This window comes from Psittacula echo (assembly GCF_963264785.1).
Source record: "Psittacula echo genome assembly, chromosome: 5".
Lineage (NCBI taxonomy): Eukaryota > Metazoa > Chordata > Aves > Psittaciformes > Psittacidae > Psittacula > Psittacula echo.
This window is the reverse complement of record NC_137739.1, coordinates 39,390,320-39,417,322: the sequence shown is the minus strand read 5'-3', so window position 1 is coordinate 39,417,322 and position 27,003 is coordinate 39,390,320. Positions and strand designations below refer to the sequence as shown.

Here is a 27,003-nt window from a genome sequence, read left to right as displayed (position 1 = left end):
AAGGCAGGCGGCCCAGCGGCAATGGTTGGCGGTAGCTGTGTCCCTTGGGGACCAGAGCACCCCTCTGATGTGATGCTCTGGAAGCCGGGGCAGCCCAGAAGGGCTGGTGTCTGCTGTGTGCAGCATCTGCCTCCCCCGCAGTCAGGGCATGACAGGTGCCAAAATGAACTGATGCATAATTTGGGTTTTATTTTATTTTCTCTTGCTTCCGATGCAGCAAAGCCTGAGGAGTTCCCACGGAAACCGCTGGGCCTAGAACTCTCCCTCAACCCGGTACCCGTGAAGGGCAACGTGGCAGCCAATGGCCAGAATGGCCGGGTGGGTGAGCATCCTGTGGACAGGGAGCCACATCCCCACGGAGCTCCCGAGGCTCCAGGAGAGATGGTGGCAGAGGTGAGGACTGCCACCTTCCAAGGCAGTGAAGAAGCTGAAGTGACAGACATCCATTTGCATCCTTCTGGCGAGGGGTCACTGGGAGAGGAGGGTCAGGTGGAGCCCACAGGGAACGGACAGCCACTGTCTCTTTTGAGGGCAAGCAAGATGCAGGCCCATCATCACCTCTTGCCCACGGCCCTGCCTCTGGAGCAGGCTCCCCTCACTCCTGTGTGTGCCACGGTGGACCGTGGGTTGGTTTCCCTCCCTACTGCTGCTGAGTTTGGCTCCTCAGACTCCTCTCTCCAAAATATATCGAGTCCTCCCAGCTCGAGCACCACTGAGTTTTCTGCTACGGACCATGCTGTATGGCAGCCAAATCCTGCTGCCCTGCCGGTGGGAGAACAAGCATCTTCCTTCTGCAGAGAGAAAGTGCTCGAGGCACCCCCTCATCCTCTGCTGGGCAGCTCACAGCATCTCTCCAGTGAGTCTCAGCATGACAGCTCCCCTGAGAGCGAGCACCAGGAGGAGACGGCTGAGAAACGCTGCAGAGCAGCACCACCAGACAAAATGGACTTGAAGCACTTGGCGCCCAAAGCTGCCTCCATGGGGGAGCTTGCCAGCCTGCAGCAGAACGGGCCAGGGAGTACCACCACGCACTGGGAGCAGGGGCTGGCGGGTGGCAGCGTGCCCATCTTATCCGGCATCAAGGTGGAGGCAGGGGGGCTGGGTGAGGGCTACCCCTTGCAACGAGCGCCATCCCCCATGGTGGAGAGGAACAGCCCCTACACCATTATCAAAACCACCACTCCCCTCCACCTCGCCCATGCGACAGAGCAGGATGTAGCAAACAGCAAGCAGGTGGCACTGCCACTGCCCGAGACTGGACGTCCCCTGCCTGCCACTTCCATGCCACCACCTCTCGCGCTGGACCCGGAGGAGGTAGATGCCCAAAAAAGCTTCCAGAAACCATTAAACATGCTCAAAGCCCCACGACCCCCCCTAAGCCCCAAACCAAAATTACTGCCACAGGTTGCCAAATCCCACTCGGAGAACAATTTCCTTTCTGGCTCTTCTTCCCTGGCGAAGCTGCCCAAATCCGTGACTTTTTAGTGGGAATGGGGGGAGGCAAGGGACAGGAAGCAGGTGCTGGAGCAGCACCCTCGGCCCATTTTCAGAACCCTCCCTTCAGCAGGGCTGTGTCAGGGTGACAGCACAGCAGCCATCGCCTGTTGAGCTGTGCTTTGGTACGAGCACCTGGTGAGAAGATGAAGCAGTGGCCACCAGCACCAGGAGGCACGAGCAAACTGGGTTTGCGTTTTTCTGATGGACAAATTAGACAGCGCTTTCATTTTGTGTTCCGTGAAGCTCCTCAAGCCTCACTGTGTGTGTGGGAGAGAGGCAGGGCTGGTGAATGTGTTGTGTGTTCCTTTCTGCTCCTGCCTGCCACAGGTACCCATGGTGTGGAAGTGGGTACAAGGCATAGGAGTCCAGAATACTTTCTTTAATCAGTGCAACCAACAGCATTGCTTTCAAAGGCCTTTATAGCAATAGATCTTTCAATAGCTTCTTTCCCCAGACCTGCAGTTGTAGGCAGCAGCATTTTCAGGCAGGACCATGGTATCCTGGCAGGACACAGGCACCCCACTGCCTACTCTATGCAATTCCACAGCCCAGCTGTAACTGGCTCCTGCTGCAGTGGTGGATGGTGGCCTGGAGGGCGGGTTTAACAGCAGGTAAGTGCCTGGGTGGTCTCCTTGGTGTGACCCTGGTGCAGGACTGCCAGCTGGATGATTCTTTCCTAAGTTTTCAAGGTGACAAGGACAGTGAAGGTTGAGCCTGGGCTCTTGGGATGAATGGCCTTTCTGCTGGCCTTTCCTGCTCAGGTCCAGAGGGGGGAACAGGCTTGAGGAAAAGGGGCTACTGCCTTGGGAAACCTCCTGCCTTCGTTAGCAAGCTGCTGGAGGTATGGTAGTGTCTAATCATGGTGCTGAAACTGAAGTCTGCTTTTACTTCAAGCAAGAGTCAGGGTGGAAATGGAATAGGTGCTGGGGAGGGGGAACACATTGCCCACAACCTGATATCAGCATTTCTGGTTTAGCCCACCAGAAATTAACTACCAAGGAAGGAAATCTGGGCACAGAAGTTTGGAAGATGATGATGTAGAGCATCAACATCTCCACAGCCTCTTGCTGAGGAGATAACGGGATGGGTGCCCCCCATACCCACTTGCCCTTCATGTACCAAGTGGCCTGTGGCCTGTGCATCCCCTTCCGATCCCAGGGTGTTGCTGCTGGATAGCCCAAACCATTGGCTGGAGGTGTGCAGGGAGCCAGGGAAAGCTCACCCCACTGAAAGAGCTGCTCCAAACTCCTGTTCCCAGTATTTTCTTAAGGAAGATAAATGGAAGCAGCAGGAAATAAACTAGTCCAGGTATGCAGTATTTGACTCTGTTGTCCAAAAAGGGGTGGCTGCAAATGTCTCCTTAGGTGGGACTGCAGGTTTGATTCCCGTCCCTTCAGTGGAGATGCTGGGCTCCTTTAAGTTCTGAGAAGACTTTGAAAACATTTATCTCACAGGCTGCTTCAGTAACATAGCCTGACATGAAGTCTACCTGGAAACCCAGCAGAAAACTTCCACTAAATTACTTTGTGGGGTTTATCAGTTTAGGGGGCTTTTTTTTGTTAGCAGCAGGGGTAGCACTGAAAGGAGCACCCTACCTTTGGTTGTAACCAGCCAGACACAGCAACCTCAGCTTCTGTTGCAACCCCTGTGCTGTCAGAGACCCCATCTTCTGCTGAGTCTCCAACTTTGCCCATCTTTTTGCCCTCTGCAAAGCAAGGATAACCCTATTAGCTACCTCACAGGAGAGTTGTGAGGAGTCAGCACTTGCTCTTTGAGGAGAAGTGGTTATGAATGTTCAACATTTGTGTTTTGGGACACCATGGGTCCTTTGTAGGACAACTGTGCTTGAACTGGTTTTAATTTAGAGTATGTTTTTCAGTAACCATGCAGTAGTTAAACTCATTTGTGTGTTAAAATACCTGGGTAGTATTTCAAGACAGGTATCAATTGCCCTTTGCTAGCAGCCCACTGGCTTGTTGGAGCATGTTGGGAAGCAACAAGAAGCACCTGAGGGTGGGTGGTCAGCTCTTGGCTTGGTTTCTGTAGCTTGGGGGACTGTCTGGCCTCTCTCTGAAGCACACACAGGACTCCTGCTAAGACATCTGAGCATTTGGCTCCTTTGCAAGAGCTGAGATGTCTTTTTCCCCTCATTTTGACTTATTCCCCCTCATTTTGGGCACACGGTCTTTGCACATAGTGCTGCGCGTGCACCTGGGCTCCTAAGCCCAGTGCATGTCTGGGATGTTTTGCAGTATTCATATTTAAAAAGGTGGTTCTAGTTTTGGAGAGCTGTCAAATGCACAGTACCCATAGCATGGTGTTCAACGAGAGTTTGAGGGGGTTCCTCCCTTCCAAATCCTAATGGGAATGAGCAAGGAGGTCCTTGCTCACCTCCAAGCCTGAGGGAAGCCACCAGCTGGTTGCAATGACCTCTGGACCAGGCAGCTACAGGCTCCTCCTTCCCACTCTAGTGTGGTTCTTGCTGGGAAGGTCTGTCAGCTCTTCACTCTGCCACATAAGCAGCTCTTCTCCAGCCTGCAGCCCCTGAAAGCTGGCAGGTTTGGGAAGAGTTCCTGGGAGCCAGCAAGGTGCATTAGCCCCTTTGGAATGATGCTCTCACTTCAGCACATCAGAGCATAATTGACAGGAGATCCTGGCTCCTTCTCTGCCTCTTGCTGCAGATGAAGGTGCGGCCATGGCGGGTCTGTGGCACCAGGGGTGGGCAGGACGTGGTCCAGCCTCAGTGTGTCCGCTGGGGATAAGAAGGGAAGAAGGACAAGGATGGCAGCTCAGCAGAACAAATACCTGGCCCAAGCCACTTACACCCCTGCCCCAGTCTCCTACAGCAGCCTCAGCCCCTTAGCAAAAGCCTCTCTTACCGTAAGCAAACTCAGGAAAACAGCTTCCCCCCTCTCCCCATCCTTGCCCTCCAGCCCTGGGATGACTCTCACCTTGCTGCCCTCCGTGTAGTTTTAAAGACCAGTGCTGTGGGTTTGGGGTTTGTTCTTGTTGGTTTGGGGTTTTTCTGTAATTGAGCACTTTGAGTGGCTGCGGCACCAGTAGGCAGCAGGAGCCACAGGGACTGGTAATGGGGACCAGCTCCATCATGGGATGGTGGTTGAGGTCAGGTCTCTTGGCCATGGCCTTGAAGAGCCTGGCTACCATCTGCTTTTCTTTTTAATTGCTATTTTTGTTTACAGCGTGGACCGCTTCCTCCATGACTCTTTCTAATGTATTATAATTATTACTTAAAGAAAAAACAACCAACAAGTATTTTTTTCTTTTGTTATTTTTTTGGTGGGTTTCTTTTGTAAGGAAGTTTTTTTTTGGGGGGAAAAAAAGCCTATCATTCCTTTTTACACCGATCCACACAGACTGTCCAGAGTATTTGATGCTGTGTTTTACATGGTTGTAATTATAACAGTTAAAGATGTTTAGCATAAAATCAGACTGCATGAGGTTTCTTGCGGCGACAGATGCTACAGAAGACTGGTTGCCTTCTCCTGCTGGCTTTTGGCTTGGTTCATCAGGCATGCTTCAGCTGCGGTAGGTCCAACCTACTCCATCCCCACCTTCCTCCCCAGCTTTTCTGCCGAGGCTCAATCCAGGCATTCCCAGCAGCAGCAGAAAGAAAACTGTTTCTTCCTACACCCTGCTGTCCCCTCCCAGCTCACTGAGCCAAGGGCAGCATCCCGGCCCCAACCCCTGCACATCCCTTGCAGCACAAGGCCGGTGGCCAGCAGCCCCACTGCAGCTCTCCCATTTGGATGAGATTTTGGGGTTGGAGTTTGTTTTCCTGCCTGCAGGCAGCGCTGGAGGGTGGGATGGGACAGGGAACTGGCAGCCACAGCTCCTTGCAAGGCAGGTGGGAGTAACTCCAGTGGCAAGTTGTGAGTCAGGACTGAGTCATGCTTCCACCAGTTACTGGGACCCTAAGGTGGTGCTGCTCACAGCTGAAAATGGATTTTAACAGGCTGTGTGAGCAGTACCTCTGACACACCCCACGTTTAACAGCCACTGCTTTGAAAACCATGGTACTGTTGTCTTTGGGGTGTTAAATTTGGGCAGTATTCTGGTTTCTCCTGTGAGAAAGGTGCCATTTGGTACTTAAACAACATGGTTACAGTAAACATAGGGTCATTTGTCTCTACCAGAGGGCAGAAAGACTGACAGCAAAATGGATAGGCCACAGTTAGCTGCCACCCTAGGACCGAAGGGCAGTGCAGGGAATGTGGCATCCCTATGCATCACCCCATCAAGACCATCAAATAATAATTTACTGCTTCTGGGGCACCAAGAACAGGATAGCTGTGTATTTCCAAGCCCAAGCTTGCCAGTACCCACTTGCTGTACAGCACTGGGAGCAGTGGCAAATGAACTCTGTAGAAGCTGCTTAAATGCAACTGGCCTTGTCAGCCAGGTCCTCCTGCTGCCTCTCCCTCTGCGCTTAGCATTTACCAGTATTCCCACTAAACCCTTCCTTTACCTGTTGGAGCCATTGCTCCTCATAGCTTTCTGACAACTCATAACACCAGCTCTCTGGCTCCCTGGTCCCTGTGCTGGTCCCTGCACAGAAACCACTCAACACAGACCCACAAGCATCACAAGCTGCCCTCACCTCTGGTGTCCTGGCAGCCTCCTATAGCTCCTGTCCTTCCTGGCTCATCAACAGCCAAACCAGCAGTGCCAGGAGCTGAGGCAAGCAGGCCACATCTCATCCTGTTGCTCGCTGGCTCTCTTCCGAGTCATGGCTGTGCTCTTTATCCTCCTCCCTGCCCACCACCCACAATGGCCAAGAGCTCAGCAACCCTGCTGCGTGCCTCTGCAGAACAGCAGCAAGTCAGCACTGAATAATTGATGCTAAGTGGAGCCTGGAGCAGAGCCAAGCCGAGGGAGGGAGCAAGGCTTTGGGCTGGTTCTGGGATGCAGCAGGGGAAAGCGATGGGTGAGCTGTGTCTGGCGGCTTTGCACCCCGGCCTGTTTGGCAGGGGCAGTACTGGAGAGTTTGGCTGGGCCTGGGAGTCTTCCTCGTCTTTGGCTTGCTGTGCTGCTCACCTGCTGCTGTGGTAGTTGCATGATGGACATGTGCTGCTGTGCTCTCATGCTGCTGTATTGCTGGAGTGCTGCAAAGGGGCTGTGGCATGGTGGCTTGGAGCTGGGAAGCAGAGCAAGGGCGCACACAGTGCAGGGCATATAGCCCAAGCCCCAGCAGCCTTGGCTGGGGCCGGTACCTTGGCTCTTCTAAACCACACACCCTGTACTCAACCCACAAGGCTCATCTGCTCTAAAGGGAACAATGCTGCACATGGAGCCAGGCCCATCTGCACGACCCAGCTCCCACCAGTTGCTGGTAGCCAGGATGTTAGGTGTCACACCATCCTCTGAGAAATGCTACCCCTTTTCTACAGTACATCATTAGGTATAAACCAGCACATGGAGAAAATAGCCCAGCAGCTGAGAAAGGAAGGTCTGCCCCAAACCATCTCCCAAATCCTATAAACCTCAGCAGCTGAGGAAGTCCACAAGGGCATATACTAGCATCCTCCTGGTAGCAAGGCAGTCATGCTCACCTGACAGGACACAGGCACCATGACAGCGCAGGAGATAAGCAAACCAGAGCTGAAACAACTCAGCCATCATCTCGCTGGGAGACGAAGCCGCTGGTCCCACCCCTTGAGCATCCCTGCTCACTGGCAGCAATTACAAAAGAGCCAAGATGAGGATGGAGATAGCTTTGAAGGCACACACAAAGAAACGAGTCCAAGGGGAGTGGAGTCACCCTGTTCTTTCACACAATAAAACAGGTTCTTCCTAAGACACACAGAAAGATGAACTGTAAGAAACTTCCATCCTTGCTCCAAAACAGGTATCAGGTCCCTAATGGTACCTGCAGATAGAAGGGGTGCAAATCATCATCTGCCCTGTGCATGGTTGGCTTTGTTGGAGCCAAGGAGAAATGATACAGAACCACTCTAGCTGGAAAGGTCTGCAATAATAGACTGGATTGTAGTCCAGAAGGGAAACCTGGTCTGCTCCTTCTCACCCAAACACACTGCAAGTGAGGAGGATGAGGCCAGCATTTAGGCAGGGCTGCTCCATAAAACTCAAGACATTCATTCAGCTACCCCCTCTTTGCCTATCAGGTATCTCTCCAGCAATGAGTCACAGCTGCCAGCTCCTGCAAACTCGACCCAGATGCTTACCAAAGCCCTCCACAAGCACCATGCACTCATGTGTTTCGGAGTCACCATTGCTGCTGGCTTAGGAATAGGCTCCTGTGGAAGCCCTTGCAGGCCAAAAGGCAAAATATCTGTTCCAGCACTTAATCAGCATCTTTAAGGACTCATAAGCAATTTTGTCAGTTGACTCAGCTGTGATGTCTCTGGAGCCCCAACCCTTCTGTAATAGGGTGTGGGGCACTTGAATTATGTGGGAAATAAAAGCTTATACATCAGTCCTGAGACATCTGGACCCAGCCAGACCAGACCTCCTCAACCATTCCATCATTTAAGTACAGGTTCAAAGGTGGCACTCCTCCATCACAGAGATACAGCCTCAACAGATAATCAGTGATGCTGCCTGAAGCCTTCTCAGAGGTGGTGTTCACACTTGCCCGAGATCCACAGCACAGCACCACATTTAGGCCAGCCTTGTCATGACCAGCTGAAGAGATCACAGCCGCCAAATATGAGCTGATGTGCCCAAATGTAGCAAAAAGCTTACCTCTGTGGACTTCTGCAGCTTCCAGCTATGCAACTGGACTGGCTCTTCAGAATAACTGTACATTCTGCTTACTTAAGCTTGTGCCACAGAAGCAGAAGTGAGACTGGCAACCAACTCCTTGTCATAAGGCAACTGCAGGATCTGAAAACCACATCTTCCAGTCCAAGTACTACTAGAACAAATGCACCTTAAGTAACAATGGAGAAAATCAACTAAATTGACTCCAAACCCAGCAATTCCTTCTCCAGACCTACATTCACTCTAATGAAAACGTAACCCTGATACTGCTTTCAGACTCAAGTTCAAATAACAAGGAGAGACCACACTGTAAACTCATGTACTGACCTCCTGCCTGTCATGACCAGCGAGCTGCTAACCTGTACCTACATCACCAGCACCAAGTCAGCAAGTGAAGCACCAAGTCCAAAGTAACAGCTCCACCTCTAGTGAAGTGATACAATATGGTTTGTGTCTACCCCGAAGATCAGATCAGAGCTGACGTATCTTACTGCACACTGAAGATCTGTCGTGATTCTCCTGAAGCCAACCTCCTGGAACAAAGATGCAGTACTGTATTAATACATGATTAATACATAATTTCAGGGGAAGAGGTGTGGTGTCAAGCTTTTAGCACCTCCTTTTGCTCTCAGCCTACCTCCAACTTTCAGCATGGACTTGATCACTGACCTGAGAGTCTGGGTTTCTTGTTATCTTCTAATTACAGTAAAAAGCTGTAAAAAGTGGTGCTTTCTAGCTCCTGAGATGGCCATGTTACTGACCAGCACTGTTTGACAAAGGGTGCTGGCTGCCTTACTTGTGCTGGGTGCAATCCACAACATGAATGAGATTGGTCTGCAACCTGATAGAATTAGACCACCACCCATCAGTCAGGTCCTCCAGTTCCAGCTCCGACCTGCTAATGGATTTCTGGACTGCTGTCCTATTGTAGCACTGTCCTACCACCTGCACTGAGATGAAGGTGTACCCTGGCTGCTGAAGAACTTCTAGGTCCACCTGCAGAACCCTAGTGACTCCTAGCGCATTGATTTAGCCATACAGAAGATAGGACCAGATAGATAACCAGCCCATAGAAAAGAGGGGCTGGTTAGTGGAACCACTTGAAGTATACAGCCGTGAGGAGTGGCTCAAGGGAACAACAGCATTTTGCAACAAGAAGATACTCAAACAGCTGAGATAACACATGGGGCTTGATCAGACCCAGAGCTTTCCTGAGCAAGCTGGAAAACCTCACCCTGAGGGGTGCAGAGAACTCTCTGAAGGGGCTCTTGTGTGACTGCAGGTGGTGTTTGCTCTGTGAAGACGCCTCACCCCTGGTGCTCCCCAGAGCTCCTTAGCTCACTTGACTGTGGCTCCTGGTCCTTGACTTTGGCCTCTGGCTCCCAACCGGAAAGAGGATACTCTCAGTGGTTATTAGAGCTACCCAGAGGCCAGCCCCCGAGAGAGCTCCAAACACAGCGTTACTTCTCATGTGAAGCCCTCCGGGTACAGATATCCCATCGATCACCAAGGGCCTGGTGAAAGAGGAGATAAGCTCTATTGCAGAAAATGAGCACCAGGTTCCTAGTGCAGTAACACCACCAAGCAAGGGCCCCCACGTCACCCCAGACACTAACAGTTAAGGTGAAGTAGCCCTGCCCTGTGCCCTGCCTGCAGCTGCATACAAGCTGCTGACTTAGGAACAAAGCCCATACTTGCAGACTTCATGCTTGAAACAACCTAGGTTGGGAGGTTTTCTGGTCCAGCCCCACCATGTAACACCAGACTCAGCATCTCAGCAGCCCTCCATCATGGGGACAGGCGCTACTGCAAACTGCGCTCCCAGCTAGAGGCAGGGCAGCTGGTCCTTTGGGTAACTAGAGCTGGGATCAGCCCTTTTCCTGCAGGAAGTGGGTGCCAGGCAGCTGCAGCCAGGGTGAGGTTGCTCCCCACAGCAGTTTGGAGTACAGGTACAAAAAGCAAGCCATTAGCACAAGTCCTCTCTTGCCCAGCCAAAAGCAAAGGCAGCAACTCTAAGCAGCATTGTAGATTCTGCTACCTGGCATGACAGAGGATGAGGAGTGGGATGGGAGCTTCCTGCACAGACGCCGGGAGCCCTGGGTGGGCTGTGGCTTTGTGCTGAGGGCGACCAGGGTTTCTGTATTGGTTTTGAGCTGTGAGATGTGACTCACACACTTTCCCCTGCTGCTCCCATCCCCTGCCAGCCCTGGCTCCTGAACCCAGCACCTCTTCAGGCCTGGGCTAGCCCATGCAGAAGAGCTCCCTGCCGCACTTAGCTGGATCACCTTCCTCCTCTGATGCTCTCAATTTGGGATGCCAGCTAAATTAGTCTGTGCAATACTTCGAGAGAGGGAAAGGCAGCAAGTACCAGGCTGCCCGCTGCACTGGGCGCAATGCCTCCTCTTGGCCCTGCAAGTGAAAGGCACATGGGAGAAGCCAGTAAAACCCCAGGCAAAAATCCCAAAGGAGCAGGGCTGAGTGAAGATGGGCTTCTCAAGAGATTAGCCCTTATCCAAAACACTCTTACCCACCCTAAACCCAATGACTGGAAGTCTGAATCCTTTAGTCTTAGTTGTTAAACAGCCAGACAGCTGTCTGCAGTGCAGGAGAGCCCTTCTGCTACGTGCTCAGCAGTAATGAACCATGCACAGGGCAGGTGAGGATTTGCATCTCATTATACATTGCTGACAGAATGGAGCAGCCCAAGGTGTATGTGCTCACTGGCAGGGAGCAGAAAGGCCTAATTCTGCCTCTGGAGCACAAACATTTGGGAGGTGCTGTGCAAAGAGCTGCCTGGAAAAAAAAATAATAAATCAAGGAAGCAACAAACTGGCACCAGCTGAACTGAACCCAGCTCTCAGATCTCCCCAACGCTTCTTCCCTTCCAGGCATCACATCTGAGGCCATAAAAAATCCCACAAGGACTAGGCTGAATGCAAAGCACCAGGGGAGAGCTGAGGGTGGTCCTACCAAAACTTGGGATAGGCAAAGGCTTTTAGGAGGAACTGGGACATGATGACAACTTGCTGGAGACAAACCAGCTCTGCCCTTGAAGGACACCCCATGCTGCTCACCTTCACAGTCTGCAGCATGACCTCAGTCTGTGGAGAGCAAACCTCCGCGCCCTTCCCTCCCTGCCCATGCCACCAGCAATCCTCCCTGGAGCACCAGCAGCAGCACCCTCTGGACGGAGGACAGAGCCATCAAGAAGGTTTGTCGAGACCATCAAATAATAATTTACTGTGATTCGATCTGTGGCTTTGTACAGTTGCCGGGGTGGGAGGAGGCCAAAGGAGGAGGGGATGAGGAAAGAAAAACAACAGAAAAAGTCGCTTGCCGCAGGCTTGGGTGAAGTGCGAGATAGTCCTTGGAGGGGCTCATGCTCCCCCGTCCTCTTCCTCCTCCTCTTCCTCTCCCCCTATAACTCCTCCTCTGAATCCGTATGCTTCTTCCTTCGCTTCACCACTTTCCTTGTGCACTGCACAGTGGGAACCTCTCCAAGACACGGTCCAATCAGCTGAAACCAAAGAGGATGCTCATTAGCACCCATTCACCATCAGCACCAAGAGGGGCTGTTTCCATTACCCACCCCTCAGCATTTTGGGATGACCCCGCTAATGCCTACAGAGGGAAAGCAAAGGGCTACACAGGTTTTGGAGGTCTGGACACGGCTCAGCAAAGCATCTGCACATGCACTGAAGGGAACAAGCAAATGGTCTGTGGAGTAATGGGTGAGCCTCAGGCATCTCACCAGACCTTCTGCCTCTGTTCAAACCTCACTGTGGGAAAGAGCGATGTTTGATGAGATCTTTCTCCCTCCTCCAGGGATGATGGGAACCACAAAGTGAGTCCAGGGCAAATGCAGCCGGATTTCCCTGACTCCCTGGCTACACACACAGCCTTCTCTTTCCCAAAACACAGTATGTCCTTGCCTGGCTTCTCCTTTTGCACCCTGATGTTCCTCCCTCTCTTCTCTTGGCTACTGCGGCTAGAATAAGCTGGGATGTCTGGTTTCCAGTTTCTGCCTAAGCAGAAAATGATGTGGGCAACTCACGGGGCATTCTCTCTTAACAGATGGGAGCATTTCCAAGAGATTCCTTCCCACCCCTTTTTGCCCCTCTTTTTGAAGGCACAGCCTATGCCAGTGCTGGCCACCAGGCTGTGATGGGGACCAGGCCCCCGACAGTCAGCGTAGGGGAGCAGCGGGAGCAGCAGTGCAGAGCCCATGCCGTCAGCTGTGAGCCAGAGCAGGAAATGAGCCCTGAGCTCACATCCCCATCCGCAGGAAACGCTCCTGAACATCTGGAGAACCCAAACATCTGGAAAGCCTCCCTTAGCAGGGATAAGTGCTGGGCACAGTACTCGGATTGGTCCCCGGGAGGCCTCACACGCGCCTCTGCTGGAAGCAGAGGGGTGCGGTGCTTGGGTGGGTTTTTGCTCAGAGGAAGCAAACACTGCCAAATGTTTCTTTCCTTCTTTTGGGGGGAAAAGCTCTGTGTGCTCGCAGCCTTTGGCTCGAACAGCAGAGGAAAACCAGCTGCCCATTTCCACATTCCGTGAGTCCCTCTTAGCACCACCTCTGGACACTATGTACTTCTCCTTAGGACTCCAGCAGTTGTGTAAAGGGGTGAAGGGCCAGTCTGGCTGCGTGGGAGACCCCCAAAAGACAGTAAGTGCAAAGTTCATGCACGCTTTTCTCCCACACCCCAGTCCTAGGCATCCTTAGATGTACATCTCCCTGATGTACTCTTCCCAATTGCTTCTCTCTCCATTTCTGCCATGGGAGGAACTGGTTACACAGCCAGATGTTCCCAGGCATTTGGCTTAAGGCCACCCAGCTCACACAGGGACACCGATAGGCGCTCTCCCTCACTGCTATCCAGCAGGATTGCAATGATTTAAATAAATTCATCATTAAAAAACAAGAACAAAAAACAGGGAAAGAAAAAGAAGAAAAACAGGCAAGTGAACACAGACAATCTGAAAAACACTGTTTCTGGCTCCAGCACGCCCTATTTATAAAAGTAAAACAGCCCCCTTACGGCTAATTCTCAACATTGCATCAGTTCCAAATATCCCAGGGAATATCTCTAATAGGGAAAACTCTTCCCAGGAACACAGAACTTTCACAATGAGACAGGTCTGCTCCGAAGCTTTAGGACAAGGCAATTTATGTGAGGGCATCAGGAGGCAATGAGCTCACTCAGCTCTTCATCTCAACCCTTCCACAGCCAGTCTAGTGAACACACAGTGAGCCATGCACCTTCACACCTTCAACACCAGCTTAAGTCCCTGCTCAGAGGGGCAGCATGGGAAGGAGCTTTCCCAGGGGAAGCACAACAAAACATGTATTTTTTTCTTTATTCAATTCTGTATAATTTTGCTCCACAAAATGAGGGGGAAATATACAACACCCCTTTCCTCCTACACACTTCCTTAGGAAAGTGGGAATTTTGACTTACCTGTATCTTGACAGAAAATGCTATTTCAGTCAAAAACGTGTGTCATTAAAACAATACCATTGCTGGAGTTATTTCTGCTGCATTTGTTTGCAGATGAGTGCATCTGCTGTCACCTTCTGCCCTGCTTCAAGTGTTAAGCCCCATCTCCTGCTTCCACTATAACCCTGCTGCACCCCATCTCCTGCTTCCACTATAACCCTGCTGCACCCCATCTCCTGCTTCCACTATAACCCTGCTGCACCCCATCTCCTGCTTCCAATGTAACTCTGCTGCACCCCATCTCCTGCTTCCGAAACTCACCGTAGTCACGATATCACACATTTACAGTTCATGCAGCCAGGGCCGCTCTCATCTGGGGGATTCAGCTTGCGCAGCTTGTGCTGACGGATCTCCCGCACCAAGGTGTAGAAGGCATCTTCAACGCCCTGAGAAAAAAAGCACCTCTTGAAGCCCTTGAGATTCAGGTTTTCAGCAGCCTGAAAGAGGTCTACCAGACAAGAGAAAAGCCACCACTAGACCACTGAAGGTATCAGCTATGCCATTTCCACCTTTGTGCTCTGGAAGCCCGATATGGTTCTTCTGGCATGGGTATATACTGCCTGTAGGTCTGCCAAAATAGACCATGGATAAGGCCAGCCAAGTCCCCTGAGCTTAGCTGACCTGCAGTGACTATGGGGCTATTCCAGAACCCTGAAGAAAATGCTGAGAAGGCATCTTCCCTTCACTGTTGTCAAAGCACGAATGAGGCAGTTCTCCAGACTGGAGGCTCAAGCCTGGAGAGGGAATGTCCTGATGGAGCACTCAGACCTGAGGAAGCAACTAACCCTGGCTCTTACACCCACCCGTCTGCTAGGTGGTGTCAGCCCATTCCTGCCTCTCCAGGACAGCACTGGGGAGAAGAAACAAAGATTCTGTTTAAAACCCTCCTCCTACCTGTCTGGTTTTGGCAGATGTTTCTATGTAGGGGATCCCATAACTCCGGGCCAGGTCCTGCGCTTGCCGGGTTTCCACTGTCCGTGCTGGGAGGTCACATTTATTCCCTACCAGCACCATGGGAACATCATCTGAGTCTTTCACTCTCTTGATCTGCTCCCTGCAAGAGTTAAGAGGTGCTAAAGTTCCCTTCAGGGAGAAAAGGCATCAGGGGTTAGATCCAGCACATTCCCCACCAGCTTCTTGGTCAAGAATTAACAGGTACACTTTGCTCCTGCCAAGTGCCTTGTGTTGGGCATCCAGGAGAATGTAAATGACCACAGCACATGAGTAAGCAGCAAAATAGATAGGGCACTTTTGCAAATGAAAATGAAACACACTTCTGCTCTTTAAATGCAACTGTTTAAAAAACACAACTTGAAATGACGATCTATAATAAGACATGAGCTTAAGATAGTTTAAGCTAAATAAAAATGAATACTCAAGCAGTTACCTATGTTATTGCCAACATTTTAGATCAAGTAATTCCCCTGAATGGGGATTAAAAAAAACATACTTAAAACATCACCTGCAACCAGAATCTGCTGAGCTGAAAAAACAGCTTTGGCAGCTATAATCTTTTCTGCAGATGCAGAGGCAGGATTTGCTTCCTTTCAGTTTAGTTCAGGTCACTCAAAGTTGAGAAACCAACTGGGAAGCAACTGCTCACTTCTTCATTCCAACCTTGGATTTAAAACTAGGTGGGTGAGGATGAGATCTACCAGTCCTAAAAATCTTAAAGGCCATTATCACTACAGACAATCAAATCAATTCCCTCCCGATAGATAACAACTTCCTTTGCTTAATAAATCATTTAACTTCAGATGGCAAAACAGCCTTTTTTTTCTTGCCCGTGGATCCAGAACATTTAAGATGGTTTTATTTAACTAATAAAAGCATTATTTTAAATGCTGATTCCTGCATTTTAATTGAATTCAAATTTCCATCTAAAAGCAGCTGGACACGTATCACACATAAAAAAATCAATCATCTTTTTTTAATGGAGCAGAACATGGTAATGAAGTCTGACTATATGTACGATACACCATAAAGCCACTTAAATGTTCCATGTAACATCCTGATCAGCAAATGCAAGTACTAAATTTAGTGCACGGGCTACACTTAGCTGAAAAGAGATACCTCCTAATGGTTACGAACCAGGGAGAGCCAGCAGTTCTCTGGGGAATATTCTTTTAAAAGTGAAAACACAAAAAGCACAGGCAAAACAAGATGAAAGCCGGTGATTTACATCATGATTAAAACCAGGCCTTGAAACCGAGCCACCCTGTGAGTGATTCACAGGCACCAGCCCCAGCACAAGGATGAACGTTGCTGAATCCCTCAGGTGCTTTAGGAAAATCCCATCCTTTGTCCTCCAGTTAAGCTGAAACAAGCCAAATTGGTCCAACCATATAGATATTACACTGAACAAGCCTGCTAACTGGTGAGTGAGACATCTCAACAGCTCAGAGCAGCACCTATGACTACGGAGCAAGGAAGGACTGTGCCTGCAACTCAGAGCTGCAGGATTATGTGGGACCTGGGTTTATGATGAGGGGCTGGGGTACATGGTCGCTTGGTGGGCAGTGGTCAGAGTGGGGACAGGCAGAGCCACCTCTTGTATCCTCTGCAAGTGCCTCTCGTCACAGCCAAGCCTCAAAACAAATGCATACGGCACAGAGATCCCTCCCATCAGGGTAACCAGGGAAGATTTCCATTGCATTTTTATCATCTCCTTGGCTCTCCAGCTTCACAGGGGTGATGGCAGCAGGGGAGAGAAGCACGGGTGCAGCCAAAGCAGGAGCATGTCAGGATGGGGTCCCTGCTCTGCCACTGCCCTCCCAGTACTTGCCACTCCTGGGCAAGTCGCCTCGACAGGGCTTTGACTCTTCTCCTGCTCCATCTTTGCCCTGATTGAAACCAAGCTGTAATGGGCCAGGACTGCCTCTACCTGCATGTGTGCAGCCAGTAGACCGCAGCCTCGCTGCAATGGCTGACAGCAGGGGAAGCAGCCCCCCCTGCCCTTCCCAGCCTCCTCACCCAGGTCCCAGACCCAGCAGAACTCACTGAGATCGATTGCACTAACAAAGCAATTCCATTAATTAGGGAGGGAAGGGAGGGGGTCAGAGAGGATCAGCTCGCTCTCTCTACACCATAAACACTTAAACATTACATTATCAACTCTCCAAAGGCCACAAGCAATCCCTTTGGATGGGTTTTATTGGAGTCACTGACATTAGCCGTCTGCTTCATCTCTTCCCTGGGGAATGGCCACTTGAGCTAATTGTCTTTGCCCGCAGCCAGCGTTTCCACCATGGGGCCTGATCTAAAAGGGAGGGCAGGAGGGTGCAGCAGCAAGGCCTTCCCTTTGCACAGGGCAAGGGGGAAGGGGCCCTTCTCAGGATACCAACCTGTACTGGTGAATATCTTCAAAGGACTTGGTGTTGTTGATGGCAAAGACGCAGAGGAATCCTTCCCCCGTTCTCATGTACTGGTCTCTCATGGCACTGTACTCCTCTTGCCCTGCAGTATCTAAGATGTCTAACAAGCAGGTCTCTCCATCAATGACAACTTGCTTTCTGTAGGAATCCTGCAGGGCAAGAAAGGGAGAGAAAGGGAGAAGGATGTATTAAAGGAGGACCTGGGTTCATCCAAGTGAAGGGATGCAGACAGTGCGTCTCTGGGAAGATGCTAGGTCATGCTCTGCCTGGGTGTAGCTCCTATTGAACAGCTGACTCAATCTGTTTCCAAAATGGGAGGGAAAGGAAAAAAAAAACCAAGCAAAAAGAAAATGGAGCAGCCGAGCAGGTTTACCTTTCTCTGGAGAGCCACAGAGAAGGCAGCCCCTGGCTTGCTCTTACCATTCCCAGCCCTGCCTCTGGCAGACCAGGGGCAGCTTCATCTCTACCACACTGCATAGCACTTGACAACTATTTTCGTAAGCTTTATTTAGTCCCAGCTAATACCTTCTGCTGCCAGCCCTGCCCAGGTACTGGGAGAGGATGCACAGGAAAGGCAACACTGGCCAGTCACGGCTTCCAGCCACCATCTGGGACCTGTGTGGCTGGAAGGTGTTTAAGATCACCTGGAAACCCAGCACCTCCAATGCATCTCAGATCAAGCCCCAGAGGCAATGTGCCATCAGTTAGGCTGCAAACTGCGCTCGATGGCAAACCTCTTCTTCAAACATGAGAGAAAAACAAAATAAAAAGTAATCACACTGTGAGAAGGGTGCTTCCCACAGCCAGTCTGTGCCCAGAGGGCTCCAAAGGAGGTAACGACTATCCAGGCATGTGCCTTTGAAGTTGGGGGTTTTCCCTGCAACTTATCGCAGCTGGAGGCCTGAAAATCACCACAGGCATCCCTCAAAAGGTTTCATTTTCAAAGCAGGCTCCTCAAAGCACCGCTCCTCCCCACCCTGCCTCTCTCCTGTGCCCAGTTTCATCAGCAAGGATGCTGCTGCAGCAGCCCCTGCATGGAGGAACAACATCATCCCTCTCCGATAGCTGTCCCGGGGGCACAGCGGCAGCATCCTCAACTCCCAGCATGAGAAGGAAACCAAAACGAAAGGTATGAAGAAGCTGTGAGTCAGCAGCATGACCACAGCAGCGCTCTGCAGCCACTCGCAAAGGCTACAGCTGCAGTTTAAATTCATTCAAATGTCTGCTGCTCTTCTGAAGACCACAACAATGTTATCAGATGAGCTCTGCAGGTCTGCAGACAAACAGTCAATGCAGCAAAGGTCACCAACAGGACCAGCAGCAGCACACAAAGGGAATGGGGCCAATGCAGCCTCCACCCTTTGGGTCGTTATTACAGCATCATCTTCTGGGGCTAATTAATGTCTTTCTTCACCTTATGGAGAGGGATGTGAAATCAGCGGAGATGAGATCTGCTCTGCCACAACCTTCTCAGCCATGCCTTCCCAAATAGGGGACTGCTGATCAGCCTGGAATAAGTGTGGAGTGATGGGCTGGCTTCCAGCCAACCACTCTGAAGGCAATTGGCAGGCTGCCCTGCAGGGATGTGCTCCCATTTCTAATCAATAATGTATCTGAAGCCTCCTTGGTGCAAGGTAAAAGAGCACTGGTTCCACCTCTGGGGTCCCAGTGCCTGGCAGAGACCAGCACAAGGGACCGCAGTGCCTGCTCTGCCCATCCTCCCACCCCTGTGCCCTGGCTTGCATCCAAAGGACCAGCCTCAGCACACGTGTTTACAACTAATTGCCAAGTCCCCAGTCAGAGGAGCTCTCACCAGCAGACAGCACACCTACGGAGAAACAATCCCACACCTCGGCTCCGGTCATCAACAGCCTGCCTGTAAGGCCAGACAGCTCACTAGCGCAGCACAGGCATTATCAGCCTTGCACCCTGCTCCCCAGAGGAAGGGGACAAGCTCTCCCCACCCTTGCTTTGTGTCCAGCTTCATGTAACCCCTCTCAGGATACTTGGGATGTGGCTCAGCCACCCCTGCCACACTGCCAGGTGACCTGCCTGCTGCTGCAGGGGTAGCTGCCACCAGCCACCAGCATCCTGCAGCCTCAATGCTCCTCTGCAGTCCCTCACGTCCTACCCCACCTTCTTGTGCAAGAGAAAGTGGCTGGACCCAGCTATGAAGTGCCAGGCAGCAGAAGCAATGTCCACTTGGGGTTCAGACTCAGGATCCCAGACAGATGATGGGAGCACCCCCTGTGTGCTAAGGGACCAGCAGAGAGGTCCATTTGTTAAATGCTACAGTCAGAACATGACCAGAGGCTTGAGAAGGCCATTACTAGCTGACTGCTAGAAGCTGGAAGATGAACCAACGTTTTTCTCAACACAGTCCAACTCTTCAGTCCTGCTGATTCACCATGAGACACTGGCAGTAGCATACATTTCCTTGGTGTCTTGATCTTAAAAAGGTCTTAAAGCTTATCAGGAGCCCAAGAGCAAGCATGTGAGCATGTGCTGTAGGTTGGCCAACACTGAATTACAAAGCCAGACATTGCCAGTAGTGGATCAGGAGGGCAGGAGGAGAGCAGGCACTCAGTCGGGGTCTCTGCCACAGACAGGACAAACTCGCTTCTGCATCCCTCCTGCCTTGGGGAGCATCTTCTCAGTGCGTCCTGACCCACTCACACCTCCCCTCTGCAGGACAACCTGCGCTCATTTCATTTAAGTAATGGGTAACGCCTTTGCTCCATGCACGTATACTCTCTTCCTTTGCCTTTTATCCTGCTCATTTCAGCATTGCTGTGTTGTTTTAGCCAGCTTAACAGTCAGAGTCAGCTCCTGGGCATGATCCAAAGCTGCTTAGTCACAGGAGGGTGGTTTGTTTGTCACATTCATATGGCTGGCAGGTAACTCTCTGTGCATCCTAAATCCCCATAAAATTAAGCATAATTCAGAAGAGTCACCCTAGAATGAGAGAGAACATTGCCAGGGTGGGGGATGTGAGGCACAACCAAGGGAGCTACAAAGGCATCAGGGATGGTGGGAACTGCAAGTGGGAAAGCACCATGGGCGAGACGGGTGAAGAGCAGCTCATGGCTGCTTTAGGAAGAGAAGAGCAGAGTGGGGCTGGGAGAAAACAGGGGAGGAGAGCAGGCATCTCCCAGGGCACAGCAGGAGCAGGCAGGGTGAGGAGGGTGTGCTGGGAAATGCCATGGAAGGTTTACATTCCCCACTGCCTATTTACATGGAGAAAAATTCCCTGCAGGGTACATACTGGGGCAGGCAACTGGAGACAGAAAAGACAGGATGCCAATGCAATACACTGGATCAGAGCTCCCTCTGCCCACCCTGGAGTCCAAGACAGGACCCATCCATGCAGATGTCTCTCCCCAAGGAGGTTGCTCTCTGCCAGCAGCTCTTTTGCCAAAACCAACCTAAGATGGGTTTCTAAGAAGAGCGAGGAAAGAAGGCAACTGCATCCCTAAGCAAAGTGCAGCAATGAGACTCAGGAGCCCTTAAATTAAATTCCAGTCTCTGCCATGGACTTTCTAGGTGACCTTGGCCAAATGATGTAATAGCATATGCTTTTAAGTGCTCTCCCTCCTTCCAGTCTGTAGGATTGCAAGACTATTTCTGCCTTTCTACTAAGCCTTGTCTTGCTTGTTTATTTAAGTTGTAAGCTCTTCAGGGTGGGGACTACACATACAACACCTACCACAATAGATTTCTTGTCCCAGCTGGGGCTCTTTAGCCATTATGATAATAATAACTGCAGCAACCACAGCTGCATATTTACACATCTGGTAGAGGATCCTCTAAGACTGCAGAGAGAAATGTTACTGTCCAAGAAGCATGACAGAGCTGTAATCTGCCTTCCCAGGATGGGCTTACTCCTCAGGCACAGCAGCAGCTGCTGCCCACATCTCCCCCAAACAAAGGTGCAAGTTATGCAGGGAGTAACTAGCATCTCACTAGAAATGGTGAAAGCAGTCAGAGAATGGAGTATGTTTTCAAAAAGTAAAAAACCCCAACAAAACAACAGTATAATGGATATTGACGACCAGACTCCCTCTCTGTACAGCCTAGAGGAGAAGAGGGTCCCTGTCTGCTTCTCCAGGCAGCGCGATGAGCTAGACAGGCCAGTGAAGCCATCCATGCCGACTATGAGACCCATACATCAATCTTTAACTCCTCTTGACGGAGCAGAGGCAGCACTCTGTGAACCACAACAGTTCAGCATCTTGGCACGTCTCGCTCAAACCGCAGGACATCCATAATACGACCAAGTTCTGATAAAACCCATTTCATCAGTAAATCTCAAAATACCCTGCTTGAGAAGTCAATATATTTACTCTGATTTCACAGCAGAAATGGAAGCACAGGCACAAAATGGCTTTTCAATCCCAAACCTTTAACCCCTCCCTACACCATCATCTCAGCAGAAAGCAGGACTTGTGCTGTCTTTCAGTCCCTGCCTGGCTCTGCCCTCTTTTGCTGCCTCCCTTGCAGTCACTTTTCAGCACACCACTGACCTTCTGCAGAAGGCACAAGTCAATCACTGCAACCTTCGAACATGTGCATAGAGACTCAGAATAGCTCTGCAAAGCAGAGCAACACCCCTGCTTTAGTTCAGTTAAGTTCATCCCTGCTTGAGACCAAGCTGAGCACACTCTGGATTGGAGGCAAGGTGGAGAAGACATGTAGACAGACACCCTGCCCAGAGCCACTTACCTCTATCGTGGGGTCATATTCATCAACGAAATGGTTCTGAATGAGTTGTATCGTCAAAGCACTCTTCCCAACACCACCAGCTCCCACCACCACCAGCTTATACTCAGTCATCTTCCAGCCGACCCCAGCTCAGGACTTCCAGGAGCACCCACCTACAAGGAGAAAAACAGTATTAGGAGAGGGGGTCCTTCCCATCACTGTCTGCTCTGCAGCAGGGCTGAGCAATCAGCCTCCATTCCTGCTGGGAAAGGCAGAAATCTGCAAAAACGAGCCTCATTCCTCAGGTATTGAGTGTTCCTGATATCTCCTGTGCATCCCAGAAGCACCCAAATGCTGCGAGGTCTCTGATCTGGCATGCTGTAACACAGAGACACCTAATTCTACAAGGCAGAGGCAAAGGGATACTGCCCTTAAGGTTTTAATGATCTTTTAAGTTGCTTGACTTCCGTAGTGATTGAGGATGGGACAAGGTAAACCCGATTCACTGCTATTCTTGTTGGCAAAGCCACCCCTAAACCCCTTGGGGTGAAAACCAGCAAACGACCATCAGTGATGCAATGTGTTTTCAATGTAGCTTTATGAAATTACCACTCTGGTCTCTGATCTCAAGTTTGCAGACACAGCACCACCCTGGCAAGTGTGTCCTGGCAATGGGGAGATGGCGGGATGGCACACATACCCCAAGGGTCAAGGGCTTTCTAACCATCTTCCCACCCAGCACATTTAACTATCCTGGGAATCTAGCCAGAGAAAATTACACTTATTTCAGTCTGCGCCTCCAGCATCCACTGTCTTTCTTTTGCTTTTATGGTCCGATGCTCTGGAATCTCAAACATTGAGACAGCCTCACCTAAACCCGTGAAACTTGGTCTAAAAGTACAGCATGGAACTGCAACAGCCAGACCTATTTAACCTAATACTCTCTGCTAGTAATAAAGGTTACTTTAAAATGGGCAAAATAATCCACCAAACCGAATACAAAACTGTGCTGATGCTGTGATACGCTGCAATCCTCTAGCCTGACTAGATGCAAACTTCACATATTCCCTGAACAAACCTCAAAAGGTAAGCGAGTGTTCCTCATAAGAAATCAGGCTCTGTAGATCAAAAGCAAACCCTACAGTAACCAATTTAAGAGGTCTGGTTTTCCAGAAGTGCTCAGCACTGTCTCTGATTTGTCTTATCTCAAGTTGGCGATCCAAAATCATTAGATATATTTGAAAGCCTTGGCCAACATGATCTGGATGTCAATGTCCATGGGGGCAGGGAAAAGTCCCAGCCCCCCCACTCTTAGCTCCATGTCTTCATCCCCAAGGCTGCGTTAAAACCTCAAACCACAAGGCAGGTTTGAGGTGGTGGCACATCCACACCCCCTCTCCTCCAGCTAACAATGCCTCTGGATGCACTGGCCATCTCAAGAGGGAGGAGGGAGCAGAAGAGGCACCCCTCCTCTCAGGAGATGAAGCTGGCATGTCCCACAGGGGAGGAAGAGATGCTATCATGAAAGGTGTTAATTAGGAATGATGATTAGGGTCAGGATGAGCAAACCAGCTTTTGCAGCACTGTGTACTTGGAACAGCTCCTCAGCAGGAGAAACTTCACCCCACTCCTGCACCTCATCCCCTAAATTTCTCCTCCATTTCCACCAAGAGGAACAAACTTTAACGCAGGAAGACCCCCTCATTCGGCTGCAACCCCTGCCCACTGCAAATCACCCCAGGGTCAGACACGAGTCCACAGCCGTCACCTGCGAGCTCTGGGGACAGCCACCCAGATAGCTCATGGTTCCCCTGGCCCATCACCACCCAACGCAGCCTGCAACACCACTGCACGGAGATCAGACAGTCTTCCTCCCACCCCCGAATGTTAAATGGCTCCACTCTCCTCCTTGGGCTCACCAGCCCAGCTCCTGAAACCACAGAAGCTGGTACAACGTGTGCCAGCGAAGGCCACTCTAGAGCCAGTCTGCATCTCATGCATTTGCTAACGCTGCAAAGATCTAATGGAAATGAGGCCAGAACTTTCCGCCTTCAATCCCCACCAGACTGCAACCTTAAACCACTCAGACGGTTCAATCACCCACTCAAGCTGGGATCAGTCAGACACAACTGCCTCTTGTCAAAGACCTTTTCTGAGCTGCTGTCTCCGTAGCAGGAAGGCAAACAAAGCTCATGCCCTTCTCAGCATCCAGAGTCCTGAAGAAGGGCAAGGGGAGGGTGTGTGAAAGAGTAACCAGAGCAGAAAACACAATGTCCTTTGGTTACTGGGCCATTCTTCACTGCTGGAAAAACTGAAGGTTGTTAAACGCTGTGGAAAAGTGTGATTGTGGGAGAAATGAGGTGAAAATAATGCGATACCCAAGGTCCATACCCGAAAGTGCCACTGCTTCCCAGAAAAGCCTGATGTGCCTCTGTTCTGGCGCCCAAGGGAGAGATGCAGTTTGAAAGCAAGGCTACGTAAGACAATCTGTGATCACGCTGGCTGTGTGCACATTGCTCCGTTAATGCACACCCTCACGTATATGAACTTCCCACATACACTACTTCTCAGGAACAAGAGAAATCCCCACACCCCAGGCTTCTTGTCTCTCAGGAAGACACAACTGCCATGAGGGACCGTGACAGCCTGAAATGGGGACTGAGGAGCAAACACTGACTGATCCTCTCCATCAAACAGTGCTGGACAGGCAAGGATCACTCTTGCAGTGGAACAGCTTCACAGATGAACACAAAAGGGTCTCTACAACCAACTGCCATCTTACATACAAAGCATGGAGATCTACAACCCCTAGCAAAACACATGGAGGCTGCAAGTAAAAGCATGCAGCAGCTACAATGGACCTTGCTCTGCATCTGATGCTGATAATGGAGCAGCAGCCATGACGATGCTCAAGGGTACCTGCACAACCACCCAGGCCTATGGGACTTGCTAAAGCAGTGAGAAAAGCCTAGACTAAATATGGGGAAGGCGTGAGTCCTTGAGGACAGGGTCCTCCCTCCAGACCACTGCAGTGGAAGGCACTGCTTGGCCTATCTCTTCAGAAGACCCTCAGCCCACACAGCCACACCAGGCTCTTGGTCCACACTGCAGCAGGATGTGGGGGACAAGGTAGTTACGCACAGCAGCTTAAGGGTCTTCCCCAGCTCAGGGCTGCAGCTGAAGCTGCTGCACCGTGGCCAACTCTTCACCACCCCGCATGCCATCCTCTCCCCGCCAATGGCAGAAGAGATTCTGCAGCTTGCTGAGGATGGCGAAGTCCAGCCCACCTGATTGTTTCATACCATTGCTGCAAACATGTCCTAATATAGAGCGAGAGCGTGGGGAATGATGGACAGCTCTGGGCGCGAGAGCTGCCTGAATTAATGTGTGCTAAAAATCAATGACCAGATAAACTTGCTCCCTTTCCCAAAGGATCCATGCTGCAAGCTCTTCACAGGGAACATGCAGACCCAACTGCTCACCAGAGTGCATGCAAATACCACAGAAGAAGGAGCCTGGCCAAACCTGCAGGGAAAGCAGAGATCTCCCTATGGCCAACGTTTGTTACAGACTGAAGCAGCTGGTCTTGTCTCCAAGCTGACCTTACCAACACCACCTTGTAGCTCCCCATCACAGTCTGCTTCTGAACATGGGAAGAGCAAGGCTGCCCAGTGACACATGTACAGGTTTCGATGCCTCATGAACATCATCACCACCACTACTTGGGCTGGCTCAAGAAACAGCCATCCCAAGCCAATGTTTCTGGCTCTCCTAAAATACAGAGGCAGGGGAGAGAGAGCAGAGCTCCTGCCTGAGAGGTGGCAACAGACAGTCCAAGTTTTCATGCTCAGTCTGGGGACCCACCAAACAGAGGTTTACAGCCTCTTGGCTGCTGTGAAAGCTGCTCCTGATATGAGGATTTCCAAGGAGGGTAACCAAGAGCTTCTATTTCTTAGCAGCTAACGCAAAGCCCAGACAGAACTGACCACAAAATAGCAGGGAAACACAAAAGCACAGCCTCTCAGTCCCACACACTGCAGGAACAGCACTTCTTCCATCCTCTGCAAGCTCTTCACGATCTGAAAGCCTGACACAGGTTGCCATCTGGCATCTTCCCTGCCTATCCAAATTTGTCATCTTTGCAGTACTCAACTGCTGCACTCCCAGAAGCTGTGCAGGGCTGTCCAACAAACAGCTGAGCAAGACAGGGAGGAGGAGAGCCGTTCAGGAGCACTGCTGGGGAAGACGAGGGCTGAGATCCACATGCCAAGCCAACAGCCCCAGCGCGGAGCCAGAGCTGCTGTTGCTGCTGTATTTCCTGACCTCATGGATTTTCTCCTGTAGTGAGAGGGCTCCTGGCTCCCATTCAAAGCTGTCTAGGAAAGCCTCGCCGAGTGCTTCTGCCTGGCAGCAGCAGCTGCTCCCAGCCCAGCAGTCAGAGCCACGCAGCTCCGGCAAACAAGAAACATCTGCCAGCCCCAAACAAGAAGCCAAGAGAGCAAGCACCCGGCCCCGGTAGGCATCAGCATCCTGCCTTCATCTTGCAGGGAGCGGATGAAGGTGTAGGTGAGGACAGAAGGCACGTATTACCTTCTCCCCTGCCTGCACGTGCTGAGCAGCTTGGAGGCTTTGTCCGCAGAATCAAGGACCGAAATGCCTGGCACAAGCTTTTGCAGGGCTAAGATCTAAAGCAGGTGTAGGCGTCAAGGTTACAAGGGTACCCAGAGACCTAGCTGTCCTGCAAAGAACAACCTCACACTCTTCATGGTCCCTGTTCTCCAGCACAGAGCTTCCTCTGCAGGGGAAGAGGTGGTTTTGGGGCCCCGGCTGTGAAGCCTCCAGAAACTCACTCAGCAGAAGCAGAGGAGAGGAACTCCAGGGGCTTGGCCCCACCAGTATGTCCCATCACACCACCACAGTTTCAGGAAAAGCTCAGGTGTCAAGCAAAAAGGATTTGCAGTGGGCTTCCAATAGATTCAACACGAGGGAGGCTCTGACGCCCTTCCAACAGGATCACCAAAGGAGCTTTCTCTGTGTTCTCCCTTTCCTCCCATCACCTTGTTTCTCCCCCAGGACGGACATCAAGCCAACCATACAAGCCAGGATATTTTTGTGCACCTCTGCAGATCTCTTTGGGCACATCTCAGACTGAGCACCCTTTCCTCCAAAAGCCCTGCGGAGATGAACCA

General features: G+C 51.1%; 2 protein-coding genes across 17 annotated transcripts in view; one reads left to right on the top strand and one right to left on the bottom strand.

Moving 5' to 3' along the window:
- The window catches only part of LOC308221530 (uncharacterized protein), a 78,035-nt gene extending 73,265 nt beyond the window's left edge, over window positions 1-4,770 (top strand). For all 13 annotated transcript variants that reach the window (XM_080618576.1, XM_080618569.1, XM_080618567.1 and 10 more), the window contains one exon: window positions 218-4,770. In XM_080618576.1, coding sequence (XP_080474702.1) covers window positions 218-1,485 — 1,268 coding nt within the window. In that variant the 3' untranslated portion in view covers window positions 1,486-4,770. The remainder of the gene's footprint in view (window positions 1-217) is intronic.
- HRAS (HRas proto-oncogene, GTPase) overlaps window positions 2,045-27,003 on the bottom strand; it is a 52,183-nt gene continuing 27,224 nt past the window's right edge. For 2 of the 4 annotated variants that reach the window (XM_080618578.1, XM_080618580.1), the window contains 5 exons: window positions 21,836-21,987; window positions 17,084-17,262; window positions 14,634-14,793; window positions 14,001-14,125; window positions 11,457-11,755 (listed from right to left, as the gene is read on the bottom strand). In XM_080618578.1, coding sequence (XP_080474704.1) covers window positions 14,006-14,125; window positions 14,634-14,793; window positions 17,084-17,262; window positions 21,836-21,946 — 570 coding nt within the window. In that variant the 5' untranslated portion in view covers window positions 21,947-21,987 and the 3' untranslated portion in view covers window positions 11,457-11,755; window positions 14,001-14,005. Of the gene's footprint in view, window positions 4,250-11,456; window positions 11,756-14,000; window positions 14,126-14,633; window positions 14,794-17,083; window positions 17,263-21,835; window positions 21,988-27,003 lie in introns of those variants that run through there. The other 2 variants (XR_013956915.1, XM_080618579.1) reach the window with 2 other exon arrangements.